Source organism: Pseudopodoces humilis, chromosome 11 (genome assembly GCF_049639895.1).
Source record: "Pseudopodoces humilis isolate 2021_Gansu_Grassland_sample_001 chromosome 11, ASM4963989v1, whole genome shotgun sequence".
Classification (NCBI taxonomy): domain Eukaryota; kingdom Metazoa; phylum Chordata; class Aves; order Passeriformes; family Paridae; genus Pseudopodoces; species Pseudopodoces humilis.
Window position 1 is genome coordinate 5,884,202 of NC_142210.1, and position 14,065 is coordinate 5,898,266.

The 14,065-nt window shown below is 46.1% G+C and overlaps 1 protein-coding gene across 7 annotated transcripts in view; it reads left to right on the top strand.

Annotated features, from left to right (window-relative positions):
- The window catches only part of LOC102113205 (serine/threonine-protein phosphatase 2A regulatory subunit B'' subunit alpha), a 56,830-nt gene extending 45,269 nt beyond the window's left edge, over positions 1-11,561 (top strand). For all 7 annotated transcript variants that reach the window (XM_088061323.1, XM_088061325.1, XM_014258307.2 and 4 more), the window contains exons 9-14: positions 995-1,043; positions 1,523-1,612; positions 2,580-2,755; positions 3,234-3,352; positions 4,122-4,228; positions 7,832-11,561. In XM_088061323.1, coding sequence (XP_087917449.1) covers positions 995-1,043; positions 1,523-1,612; positions 2,580-2,755; positions 3,234-3,352; positions 4,122-4,228; positions 7,832-7,922 — 632 coding nt within the window. In that variant the 3' untranslated portion in view covers positions 7,923-11,561. The remainder of the gene's footprint in view (positions 1-994; positions 1,044-1,522; positions 1,613-2,579; positions 2,756-3,233; positions 3,353-4,121; positions 4,229-7,831) is intronic.
- Positions 11,562-14,065: the final 2,504 nt, after the last annotated feature.

Consider the following 14,065-nt stretch of genomic DNA (forward strand, 5'->3'; position numbering starts at 1 on the left):
GATTTCAGCTTGCAGATGGACTCTGGAGAGTATCTCTGCAGTTCAGCATGGAACTTCCTTTCTAGAAGTTGAGCAGATGCTATTTGTTTTTGAAGGTTCAAGGGCCATAGATAAATTAATGGAATAAAAATTAACTCTTTGAGGCTGAAGAAGTGCCTCCCTTGGGATGGGTGATATGGGAGATTGGTCCCTGCTGGGAAGCTGCAGTGTGGAATGGAGTATTTGTTGCACAGGAGGCTTGAGAGCCCTAAGGTGCTGGGGAGCCAAGGATTAAGGGGAGAAGCCATGGGTGCAGTGCCCAGCAGCCTGTCAGCTATGCCAGGGCACCTGTGGGTAGGGCAGGCTGGGTCTGCCTGGCTGCAGTGCCAGAACCGTGCCAGGACCACAGGAGTGATGGAGAATGTGTAGGAGGAGTCTAGGTGGGGCTTGGCTGCCTGGGATGGTGAGGTCACTGTGCAAATCCTGCCCAGAACTGGTACCTGCTGCTTGGCTTTTGCTCTGCCATAACAGTCTATCCCACATTTCTCCTGGCTGGCAGAGCCTCACCTTTATGCTGGTGTTTCATTGTCTTCCCTTCCCTGTAGCACAGTTTCCACAGCCTGTCCTTTCCTCAAAAGCATTTTGTAGGAATTTGATGTATCATTTTTGCTTGATAACTGAACTTCTTTTGCAGTACACACTGGGATAGTCTCCTTCTTCTATGTGACAGATCCTACTGCAGCAAAGTAGGAGTAACATGCCTATTTCCAAGGATGCAGATAACAGTTGCCATCTTTGTGGGACACTGTGGTGTTTGGAAGGACACAAAGGCAGAGCACTGGGGGAATCATCTTGGGGTTTTAGAAAATGCTGCTAAACAGAGGGTGGTTAGACAGGCAGTGTGGTTAGAGCCTTCTTTTAACAATGAGAAAGGGCTTCATGTGGATTCATCATGAAGAACTGAATGTAGTTATTCCTGTGAGCTTCATTTTCTCTGTGTTTTCCTTGTTTCCAGCTTTGTCAAACAGAATCATTGAGCGGATATTCAGCGGTGCTGTGGTGAGGTGAGGAATAGCACGTGGCTTGGGGAAAGAAGGGAAGGGAGTTTCTGTCAGGCTGAGAAATACAAGTTATTCTCAGCAATGCCCCAGGTCAGGATGGTTTCCAGCAGGGTGCTCCAGCTGGAGCTGCCTGAACATGGAGTGAGACTTCTAGGTATCTTAAGAAAACAAAATTAAAATCCCATAGGATGGGATAACTGGGCATAGCTGGAAGACATGGCACAGGGATAACTGGAGAGCACTGCTTTGAAGTCTCTGAAAAGGGACTGCTGTGGGAGAGGAGGTGGCAGATGAGCTTCAGCTCTGCAGTGATAAAAGGCAGCAAATGCTGTGCCTGGTGCTGCAGGGTGCAGGGAGTACAGGCTAAATCGGTGACAGTGCCCCATTTTCTCTCACTAATGATTTGAAAAATATCTTTGATGGCATCCTGAGTATTCAGGAGCCTGGTGATTTTAAATTTTTTTTTCTGCTCTGTCTTCTAGAGGCACTGAAGTTCAAAAGGAAGGACGCATGAGTTACGCAGATTTTGTGTGGCTCCTGATTTCGGAGGAAGACAAAAGGAGTGCTACAAGGTGAGATTGATTTCTGTGTCTCAGTAAAAACATTGAGATGAACAAATAAGATATGGAAACTTCTGTGACCTACCACTTTCTCCAAGAGAGACCAACTTGGGGTCTGGAGCTTGTTAGGAAGAAAACATCTTACTGGTCATGGTTGGTCAAATCATTTGCCTTTCTTGTGGAAAAATTGTGTAGAAGCAGAGTTTTCTTGTAATTTTTTTTGTCTTGGTAGTCACCAGTGCCTTTGATCACCTCATGCCATAAGGCACTGGCTCTGAGCACACACTCCTGAGGTGCTGGCAGCGGCTGGGCACATCCCTTCACAGGTGGATTGGGTGTGTAAGGAGGGTTTGTGGGGCAACTTCACTGTGACACTTTGTAAAACCTGCCTGTGGCCTGGTTTATACAGCCAGGGGGAGACTGCTGTGCAGGGGTGATCCAGATGTGCACGTGAGCACAAGGAATCTTACGCATAACAAGAGAAGAAGAATACAGAACTGCAGGCTTAGACCCTCCAGATGGGAGGAGGGATGCAGAATGCAGCTGCCTGAGAGCTCTTCCTTGTGTATAAGGGAGCAAATGAGGGCATGATGCAGCTGCCTTGTCCCTCACCAGGGTCCCTGCAGTGTCCTGGACTGAGAGCTGGTTCTATTTGGCCAACTCTTGCTGCTGGGTCAGACAGGGACTCCCTGCCTTACGTGAGCTCCCCTTGGGCTGCAGCACAGTTGAACACTGGGTACAGGTGAGACAGGTGATGAGTGTGGCTGTGCTGCTTGCAGCCACCTGGGAGACTAACAGGAGGTGCTTGGAGTGTTGGCCTGTGCCCTGACCCATCCCAACAGGTCTTGTCATCCCTAGGTTTATGCCAGGGTGTGGCAGAAGAGCCTTGGGGGGTGGGTAGGGGGAATGTACACTGCTGCAGTCTCTGCTTGTGTGGATGTCCCAGGGCAGTGCTGCAGTGTCCCTGCTCTGTTCCCAGCATTGAGTACTGGTTCCGCTGCATGGACCTGGATGGGGACGGGGTGCTGTCCATGTACGAGCTGGAATACTTCTATGAGGAGCAGTGTGAGCGCATGGAGGTGATGGGCATAGAGCCACTGCCCTTCCAGGACCTGCTGTGCCAGATGCTGGACCTCGTTAAGCCAGAGAGGGAAGGTAAGTTCTGTTTAGGCAGAGCTTTCACCCCCTTACATTTGTGGGGGATTGAGAAGGTAAAGTTACTGTGAAACCCATCTACAGGCAGAACCCTGGTGAGAGTCCCAGGGCGGAAATTACTGCACATTGGTCCATGATGTTGTACATCAGGAAATCTGAAATCTAACACAAGAGAGCTCAGGAATTAAGTGCCTGGGACTGAAGCAACGATTCTTGTGTGCTCCAGCTGTGGGATGTGCTGACAGTCTACACTGTAAAATTGAACCATCCCCATTCACATGCCTTTGTATTTCACATGAACGTCAAAGGCCTCCATATGTACGTAAGATTTAAGCTTAATAAACACACCCATTTATTGAGTAATGTTAAAATCCTTGACTGACTTGGGAAGGAATTTTGTGCTATTGAAGCCTACTGGTGTTACAACTAAAACTTTTGTAAGAACTCAGTAACACAACCACGTGGGGTTTTTCTGTAGGACGAGTAACCTTGCGAGACCTGAAGAGGTGCAGAATGGCTCATGTGTTCTTCAACACCTTCTTCAATTTAGAGAAGTATCTGGACAATGAACAGAGGGATCCCTTTGCAGTGCAAAAGGTATAAATCACCTTTATTTCTAAATAAGGAAATCTCACATTCATCTTTGGAGTGCTCCTGGATGTGGGGAAAATCCAGCTGAATAAAATAACACTTTTTTCATGAGTACAGCTTATTGATTGTCTCCTAGAAGCCTTTTATCTGCTCAAAGTACAGAAAAGTGGAGGGGATGCCAAAACCAGCTCACAGTTGTTCCCACATAATCTCCAATAGAAACCTTGTGGCTCAATGATTCAAGGCTTAAATACATCCCAAGACAGAGCCACCCTTTTTGTTTGCTTGTTTATTTGTTTAAACTGGATCATCATGAAAGCAGTCAAGTGGGACCAGGGGGATAATTTACTATCCCCATTCTGTAGTTGATGGCAGAGGGCCAGGTATTTATAGAGGTGTTATCCTGTAATCTTCTCTAAAACTTGCTCTAACTTAGGAAACTGTAGAGTCCCTTAAAAGATCAGTTACAATTAACCTTTGATGGACAAATCTGAAAGCACCGAGTTCTTCTGTCCTGTATGCAGTGCACAGACTGAGCTAGGGTACAGCAAGTGTGTGGTTGTTGCATTTCTGAAGTGGAGCAGATGCAGTTTGTTGGCATCTCAGGTCACAAGCTGAGCTTTACCGACCCTGAGAGGAATTTTTTCATAGTCCTTTCTGTGTAGATATTAAAACACTCCAAGATGGTTGTGACTTTCTCAGTTAAGGCAATTTTTGCCTGGCTGTTTCCATCCATCCCTTACTACCCTAGAGGCTGACCGTGTGATCTCTTTAGGACATGGACAGCGACAGCCCCGAGCCATCAGACTGGGACAGGTATGCGGCTGAGGAGTACGAGATCCTGGTGGCCGAGGAGTCTGGGAATGAGCAGCTCCAGGAGGGGTGAGCACGGGCCTGGCACTACCCTGGGCACTGCCCTGGGCACACACGGCTGCCTCCAGCTGGGCTCTTGGGGAAGCAGTGCTGCCACTGCCAGCAGAGGGAGTGGAGTAGTGGGATGAACAATTGGACTGGACTCTGGAACACATGTGGCCCGGGACAGTTGCTCCCTACAGCAGAAGTGGAGGAGTGTTGAGGGGCAGCCACTTGGATCAGCTGCACACATCAGTAAGGGGGGAAAAATGGCAAAGCCAATTTCTTTCAGTCACCGTGCAAAAACAGAGATCAAATTGCTTTTGCTGGTCTTGGCCATATATTGACCATGTCACACTGTCATAGATTAGAAGCTGTAGCTCTGTTACATTGATTATACCTAGCAGAGATTTTCTTTAGTCCAACTTTATGTCTATTAGTCTCTGTTCTTCATAAGTTATACTTCAATATTTTCATTCATTTACTAAGTTTGTTGAGACTTTTTTTAAACATTTGGTTTCTTCAATACCTACACTCAGTTTTCAGCCTTCTGTAAGATTCTGGGCAGACACACCAGCTATCTTTAGCCAGTGAATTTAGGCAGAGTAGTTGTTCCAGAACTCCTCTGTGGGCAAGGGCTTTCTGCAGATAAACGAAGACTCGGTCTAATCTCCCTTTCGATTTGTGACTGTGTTGGCATCTTGAGAATATTTTTTTCAGCCACTCAAAGAATGCTTAGCCTGTGTTAATCCTGCATGATTCAGGATTGCATCCAGTCTTAAGCAGTACTTATAGAGCCAGTAGAGTATTGAAAAGATTGCATCACTTTCAAAACTTCCCACACTGGAAATTGCTTGGGATAACAGTAGCACCTACTAATTAGGCACAGAGATTTGCAAAGCTATTGAGAGCTGCTCCCCTCTCTGCCTGTGCATCTGAACAGCAACAGGCTGTTCCCTCAGCCCCTCTGAGCTTCCTGGCCTTTCTGTGGTGGATGGAAGATGAAATTGCTGCATTTCTTGCAGCTGTTTTGCAACACCTGTGTCCTCAGCACAGAAAAGAAACAGGAGGCTGCCACTAAAGCTTCATGCAGGACCATAAATTCCCAAAGTCACCAAAACCAGGGGAAGAGCGATGGGTGATGTCAGATTTTTGAAGCTGGTCTGAAGCAGCTCTGTGTCTTCCTGCAAAGAGCATGTCAGCAACCTGGCTGCTAGCCTTTAAGAGCCCCTGAAAACCTCTGTAGTCATGGCAGCAGGATTAGATCTCATTTGTGGAGCATAGCAACAGACCACGAAGAAAAAAAGAAAGGAAAAAAGAAAAACAAAGAGCTGGATGCCCAGACAAATTTGCCATAAAGACCCATTGAGTTTTTGCACATACATTATTTCTGCTGTGTTTTGAGAATGACAGAAACAGGGAGCGGGGACAGAACCAAGACAATTCTTGGTGAGCTCTGGGAGAGACTGGGAGATTTTTGGCTAAGTTAGCTGGCAGAACATGGAATCTGATCTTTGTCTTATGAAGACATTTGAAAACAACCATCATTCAGCAATCACAGATGCATTAGTGTGTCTCACTTCTGTGATTAGCCCTGTCCCTGTTTCTCTGGAGGGAAAGTTTCTAAAGCCAATCTAAAGCTGGCTGAGGCATGTCCAGGAGAGAGCCCTGCTCCCAGAATGGGAATCTCATCAAGGCAGTCAATATTCCCAGTATCCACAGATACTTCCAGGATGCTGGACTCCATCAAGAGGTGCAGTCACCAAAAGTAAGAGGAAGGTCTTGTCATGCTTGAGACAACAATAAAGCATCACATTTCACTGGAAGCCTCAGCTTCCCTGGAGTAATTTCCCTCCTCTGAACAACCTAGAGTTGCCACAGATGAGTCTTAAGGAATGGGTATTTAACCTACATAAGCCCATATTTGTTTTTATGGGACTGAAGTTTTGAAACTGGCCTGGGAGGAAAGCAGGGATTGATTACCTTTAGTGCTGATCTTGTTCAAAAGCATCCCAGAGACGCTCCTTAGCTATAAAGGTGGAAAGCATTTATTCCAAGATGGGAAAGGCAGGCACTGTTGAGCCTTAAGGAGCAAACCAGTGCAGTGGAAAAGAAATTCACTGGGAAAGGACAGGGGGAAGTCCGTTTTGAAGCAGACATGAGAGGGTTTAGTGCAGAAGCAAAAGACACCTGAAGAAAAAGATCATAATGGAGCTCCAGCTGCTGGTGACTGTGCAAGGCAGGGAAGAAGTCACATTGCATTTGTAGGAGAGAAAGGGACAAGGCTAACAGAAGGGGTGGTAGAATTGCAGGAAAAGGAGATAAAAAAAGATCATTCTAAGAACAGCATTCAAATGGAAATACAAAGTTTTCTGTAGCTGCATCACTTTAAACCAAGGAGAGATTAGAGAAGCTGAGGCACCTGCAAACATTCCCAATCCATTCCTGGTGGGGAAGGCAGGGTGACACAGTTCCCACAGGCATCACTGAGGCAAGAAGGGTGCAAATTGCACATACTTTGGCAACCTTGCACACATGATCAGAACAGGTTTGGTGCAGGATCCAGACCTTCTCCCACTTATGCAAGAATCCAGAAGGTGGCAGAATTACTAAGCAGGTACTTTCCCTATGGAAGAGAGAGGACAGTGTTCTCCAGGAAGGTCTGGGCTGGTCTCCACACAGGGAGCTTCCTGCCTACAGCAGGACAGACCCTGACAGCCTCCCAAGGGTTTGCTGTTCCTGCATATGGGTCAGCCAAGGGAAAAACACCACAGGAAGGGGTAGACAGCTCCTTCCTGGCACATCCATGCTGGGCTATCAAAGGAGTTCACCTTTTTGCAGCTCAGTTTACCAATGAACATGAGAGCCATTTCTGTGCTGGCCATTGGAGCACCTGCTCCAGCATCTCCTTTGTGAGCAATCTTGCTTTAGAACAAAAGGAAGAACTTAAATTTCTTGGCAGCCCTGCAAAACTAACCCATAGTATGTTGTGACTGAAGGGAAACATCTTAAAAACATCATTTCTTGGGACTAGGAATGGGCTGAGAGCCCCAGAGCCATATCCTGTGCTGCAGGGCATGGAACCCAACCAGCCTGGATAGTGCAGCTGGAGCTGGGAATTCCCACCAAACCTCCTTGGACCATAAATGCTCAATCCTGGATACCAAACTTCAGACTGAGGAAGAGAGGAACATGAAAGCGTGGCCACAATTGTTGTTCTATATCTGTCAAAACACACGTCAGCCAGAAGATACATTGGACCAGGTGTTTCTAAGCCAAGGCTCCTCTGGGGCCTGGGGCTGTGGTTGGATGACTTTATTTCTACACTGAACTATTGAGGCTCTGGGAGTTCCTGACAATTGTTACTGAAGCTGGATTCAAACTTTCTAATGCTAAACACCAGTGAGAATTTGTTCTGGAAGCCTCAGACGAGGCTGGACGGGAGCACAGATCCATGTCTGCTGTCAGAGTACCGATTACTCCCACCCTCTTCCCCATGCCTCAGGAATCTCCTCCTCAAGGTTCACCTCTCACATGCTACTGCATTTTAGCCAGCTGGCTTAGTTAGACACTGAAAAAACTGCTGTGAAAACCAAAGTACAGCTTTTAAAGACACACCTTTTGTCTTTGCAGATCATGTGAAGAAGACTACGACACAGATGAAGTCTTACCTCCCCCTGAAACTGGAGACAAGTCAGACAAACTAGTTATCTCAGATCTCTGAGCATAGAGAAGTGGTAGACAGCTCATGTCTTTCAAACTGGATAGCATTCAGTCCCAAGGCACTTGGGGGTTTTCCTTAAATCTGTCATTGGAACAATGTGTTTTATTTTGTACACTGAAACTTGAGACCCCTTTTTGTCTTCCTGTGTAATTGCAATAAGGTAATTTCTATGAAAAGGCTTTTTACAATGTATTATTGTGCACACTCACTGAAAATGGTGATTGCACCTTGTTTCATTTATATATAAATTCTGTTATGTCCCCAGATGTGCAATAAATGCCAGCATCTAATGATTACCTGCAACAGCTGCATGCAACATCGATAGTGGTCGTTTCTCAGTCAGTTCTGTCCTATGCCACTCTGTCCCCTTGGCTTTATACCAGGAGTGACAAAAGAGCTGCCAAATTAACTTAAATGCGTGTCTAGAAATCTTTTAAAACACAGGTCACAGTGAAGTTCTTTTTTTCCTTCCTGTCCTGGAAATGAAGGGAATGTGCCTGTGCATGGGGAGAGTGAAGTCCCTTTGTGCTTTGCCCCCAAACTCTTAACACTGGCTGCTGGACTGTTTCAGTGCTGTGGATCTGAGAGCAGTTTCAGCACTACACCATGTCACGTTCTCTAGGAATCTGAGAGAGAGTTACCTATTCTATGTTCCCTCCTGTGCTGATCTGCCTCTGGCCAGAGCTTTGTCTGTGTAGATTTCTACTTGGTGGAAGTGTTTTGCAGAGTATTCACAGCAAATATGGATCTCCGCTGTTGAGCTACTGTGTTGGACTGCTGTGCTTGGTGTGCACCAGTTCTGTCCATTCCTGTGTTCTCCTCCTCTCCTGTAGTCTTCTTTAACCTGTAGCCAAAAGACTAAGCTGAGATAATGAAGAAAAAAAACAACCCCCTTTTTTAACTAGTAAAGGAATTAGTCTGTATTATTGCCAGAATTAATTTTTCTTCTGGCTCAGGGAGGAAATACTCTAATGAATTCTTGCTTTAAGTGCAAAATTAAACCATCTTCTCCCTAGAATCAAAAGTGGTATCTCTGCTCCCAGCACACACTGCTGCTGCAGCTGTCCCCTCCTGGCCAGCAGGAACTGTCTGTGGTTCAGCACAGGGGTGATTAGAATAAATTCTTAATTTTAGCCCTCATACATGCAGAAGCAGGTCTGGGCCCTCCCAGCTGTGGCCAGTGTGTAATGCTGGGCTGCTGTGTGTGCACTGTATCATCTATCTCCTGTTACCTCCCTGTGAGAGCCTCAAGCTCTGCCTGCTGCCAGAATTCCTGGGAGATGCCTGCCCTGTTCCCAGCAGGCCCCTGCTGCCCTCCCTGGAGGCAGAGCACAGCCAGGCAGTGGAGTGTCCCCAGGGACAGGACGGGATCCCTGCGGTACCTCCAGGGCTCAGTATCCAAATGAGGAATGGGCTGATCACTCCAGTGCAGTCTGGGCTTTTCCAGGAGTCTCTGAAGCCCAAGCCCTGCCTGCCACTGCCCAGGGGGATGTGCTGCTGCCTCCCTGGGGTCAGAATTCTCCAACAATCAAAGTCGGGAAGAGAGAAGGGTTTCAGTTGAACTCTCCAGATGTACAAACACCGCCCAGGATCCTGGACTTGGTATTTGGGAAACTTCTGGATGCCCATGTTGTTAGCAAAGGCCCTGCCAGGTGATCTGCATCCCATAGTAACAGATGAAGCAGGGAACACTGACCAAGCCCCTGGAATGCAGCAAGCACACAGTGGGTCTGTGCATCTTCCCTACAGTGATTCCACAAATGCCCAAATGCAGAACCACCAAGGAACTGACTGTGGGAATGGACACAGGATGGAAGTCCTACAGCTGCTGCTTGTAACCTGCTCCAGCCACGTTTCTCTGAGAAGAACCTGGGCACAGCAGGAGTTCACCCGTCTCTCACTGCCCAGAGGGGCCATTCAGTTTGATGTCCCTTTACATCTCTCCAAATACTAAGATTCCTCAAAGGGAACAAGAAGAACCTAACCCCATTCTGGGCTGAAATGGAGCCCTTATGGTCCTCCAGCAGCAGCAATACTGCAATGTCTCATTTGCCAGTTCTGTCATCCACCACTTCAGGGTCTTTCTTATCTGCCTTTTGCAGAGGGCCTTTAACTCAACCCATCCCTGAATTCAGGCTCCCACCACAACAGCCTGAACTGGTGCCTTTCTTTGCAGAAGTCAGAACCCAGAGTCTGGTAAAACTCACCAGCTGCCTTCCCAAGGTTTGGTTCAATAAATGGAGACAGGAAGCTGATAGCTGCTCTGCTGAGCCCAAACCCAGCCCCTCTCTCCTACAAACAGACATTCAGTACTGCAACAACAACACAGAGTGAATCCAAACCCAATCCATGCTTTCTGGTAGGTCAACACAAGCTAATCCATAAAACCCTCCAATTCACAGCAAATGTTTTGCATTCTGTGTGAACAGGACAAGCTGCAGAAGCTGCTGCTACAGTGGTGGCAGTGCAAAATCTGCAGTAATATTCCAGGAATGGAAATCCATTCTCTGTCATTAAAGTACTTGAAAATAACCATAATTCAGCAGGCACAAGTGCATTAATAGAGGATGTGTTCTACACCCCATTTATGACTTAGTCCTGTCCCCAGCTTCTGGATGGAAGGTTTGTAACTACAGGATTTAAGTGAGGTAAATTTGGGAACTCCTGTCCTACTTCTTTGCATTTTTCTGTGATATTTTTCTGAGATAGTCAGATTTCTTTGCTTGTGTCCAGAATCCCTGCCCAAAAGATTTGTAGGAGTCCCTTGGCTCTGGCTCTGCCTCCTGACTCCATGTCAGTGCCACTTGAGATGTTGCATCCCTGGAAGGACACATCCTGCACTGTTCAGTGCACATCCAGCTCACACCGAAGGTTTTTTCCTTATGAGTAGTCAGAAAAGTGAGTAAAATTCAGTTTTGCATGATAAAAATGTGATTGTGCTTATTTGTTCTCTCTCGTCTGCTTTTGTCTAGCAAAATGAAGCCGTGTTCTTACAAACCCCTTGCTTTTTACTGTTGTAGCATAAGTACTTTCTCTCTGCAGTACTAAGATGGGAACTATGGCTCAGTATTACTGCTAGAATGGTACTAGTTGGATTTTTTTCTTTCTTCTAAAATCTCAGTAGTATGTGCTGCACCCCAGTTTTTGGCAGTGAACCCTGGGCACTGCTCCACTTCCCCTCCTGCCTTAGAGGGGCAAGTGCTGCAGAACAGACATGGACAGCAAAAAAGGGATTCCAAAGCCTTCCTGCTCTCCTGCCCCAAGGCTTTAATGAAGCTGACTCAAGACACTCTAACCAAGGTACTGGGCTTAGTTTCTGAAACAAAATAGTCCTGAAAGACCAACGCTAAGTTCACTGAACTGTCCTTGTAACGGCATGGATTTGGAGTTTCTAGATCAGTATCTTAGGTCTATGCAAACAAAACTGAACCTCAGTGATGAGCATGAGCTACTGTAAGAAAAACAAACAGAGCTTCCCCTTGTGTGCTCATCTTCTCACTATATTGTTGGGTGAGACTGAATATTTAATAATAATAATAATAATAAAGGTTCTCATACTTTGTAAAAGTAGTTTTGGAGACATTTTGTGGTGGCATGGTTTGATCTTTGTATTTTTACTTTATATTTTCTTCTTTTTTGGCAAATAAAGGATTTTTGAATTTAAAAAGGAAAACCTGTCTCGGTGGTGGGGTAGAGTGTTACTGCTCACTTCATCTCCAGCTGATGTGCCAAACTCTCCTGCCCTGCTGTGGTGAGTGCACACCACCCAAGCACCTGCAAGCAAATGAATTCCAAAGCCAAAATCCCAGGCTTCTCAAAAATACTGTGATAAAGCAATCTGACCACTTACCTCTGGAGCACTGTCCCTGTGATGCCTTACCAAAACACCCAACTCCCTCATTTTAACCTGTCCAGAAAAAAAAGAAAGATATATCTCCTGGATCTTTTGCAAGTGGAATGAACAAGAAAAAAAAACAAAAAACAAAAAACAAAAACAAAAAAAAACCCACAAAAAAACCACAAAAAAAAAAAAAAACAGGGAAAACTAGTAATGCCTTTTCTATTTTACCTGTATGCAAATGCTCAAGCAGAGTCAGTATGTGTTGTTCTTGTATTGCTTCACCAAAGGGTGCCTAAATCTGTCTATAGAACTGTCACCTTTTGGTGAATTTCTGTAGGGAATCAAAAGCACTTCAAATTTTAAATTGAAATAGTTAACACCAAAGATCTGCCTGTGATGTTCTGTAGTACTGGAAACAGCATCACCTGCCTTTCAGAGGAGATTTCCTCAGCTGTGCCACACACTTGGAATGATCCTTATAAAGGTGTTTGTTTGGATCCTTTGAGTTTTTCAATTTAGCAAATAAAAATTATTTTCTGACTTATATAGATAATATATAGATCATTTATATAGATAATTTAAATACTAATTATCTGGGATGGGGATGCTTCTTGCATGCAGTAAAAGGATGCTTCTGTGCTGGCCCACACCAGAACCTCAGCACCATCCCTGTGCCACAGCTGTGGGATCCGTTCCTTGAAACTCTCAAGAGTTTCACTGACGGAGCAGCTCCCTGCTGTGCCAGAAGTACCTGCTTTGGCAAACAGGCTTTTCGGGTTTACTGCTCTGTAACTGCAGGTTCTTCCCACACCACCAAGTGCTGGGGCTAGCAGGGGCAGCCCCAGGCTGTGCTGAGAGCACCAAGGGGAGCCTCTGTGCAGGAGGCAGCTGGTCCCTGCCACCTTTGTTCCTGGCAGTGTTTTCAGCTCCCATGCAAGGGAAGAACATCTGCAGGGAGAGGCTGCTGTGCCCCCAATGCCCCTGGCTCTGGACTGTGGTCAGACAAGTCAAGGGAATGAGAACAGCTCCTGCTGGGAGAGCCACAAGGTAACACATCCAGGAGTTAATTTTTTGTCTCCCTGTCTCCCCTCCTCTGGGATGTAATCCCAACCCCTGGTTTGCCACAGAATCGTTAAGGTTGGAAAAGACCCCCATGATCACCAAATCCAACCTTTGACAAAGCTCCACCCTGCCCTCTAAGCCCTATCACCAATGGCCACATTGATTTGTGTGTTTCAATGTTTTTGAACGTGTCCTGTGTGATACCTGGGAAAAGCCTTTCCACTCCACATGGAAGAATAGAAGGCATCTCCTCCTTGTTCAGAACCATGTTCAGATCTGGATGGTCAGAAGCACCGTATTTTGTACCACTACATGTGACCACAAACTGCTGCTTTTTCTTTTTGACCCTGCTCTACAAATCACAGGGTTTCAATGATGTTTGGCAGTTAATCCCTGCCTTCAAGGGGACTGGAAAGAAAACTGGAGTATCACACACTTCCTCTATAAGAAATCCCCAAGCAGCTCCCTCTGTGCTAATGCTGAGAACAGCACCCCAGATCCAGAGCCCCGCAGGAGGAACGCCGGAAACTCTGGGCAGCCCAGCTGGGGCCAGGCTGGAGTTCAAACAATCATTGAGCTGCACCCCACCAGTGACTCTCCAGCTCCTCAGGATGGCAGCAAGGACAAGTCCCTCTTGGGCTGTGCTGGCCCACGTTCTCACCCTGCTTTCTGCTCAAGCCAAGGCAGGAAGGCCCCACATCAAGAAGCTGCCGTGGAAGGAATGCTTTCCCAGCTGGAGCTGCTGGAATTCCTGTCAGCACCAAGACGATCCTTTCCATTGCTCAGCTCACAAACAACTAGCCAGGAGGGCAAGGAAACCAAACCAAGCCAACCCTAATTTAAACAATTAGAGAATTAATCATCAACACACTAAGTAGTATTTAGACAGTGAGTTCAACATATGCCACACTGATGCCTTCAGCAGTTGCAAAATAGAATTAGAAAACTAACATTTATTAAATCAATTTGAATTTTAATATACATTTCAAGAATGTGGCAGCATAAAAGGAAATGTTTTTAGAAACAACCTGAATCTACCATTTGCAGTTTTACATTAACCATCAGGGCTCTCCTGTTGACGCTCCGAAACACTCTTGACCTAAGTTATCCAACTTTTGGTACCACATTGAATGCAGCAGTGAGATAGTAAAGATTCCAAATACTCCCACATTTCTGGAGCAAAGGTACTTTGTATTTAATTTAATGAAAGTCCTAAAAATGTACCATCAACAATCTTGGC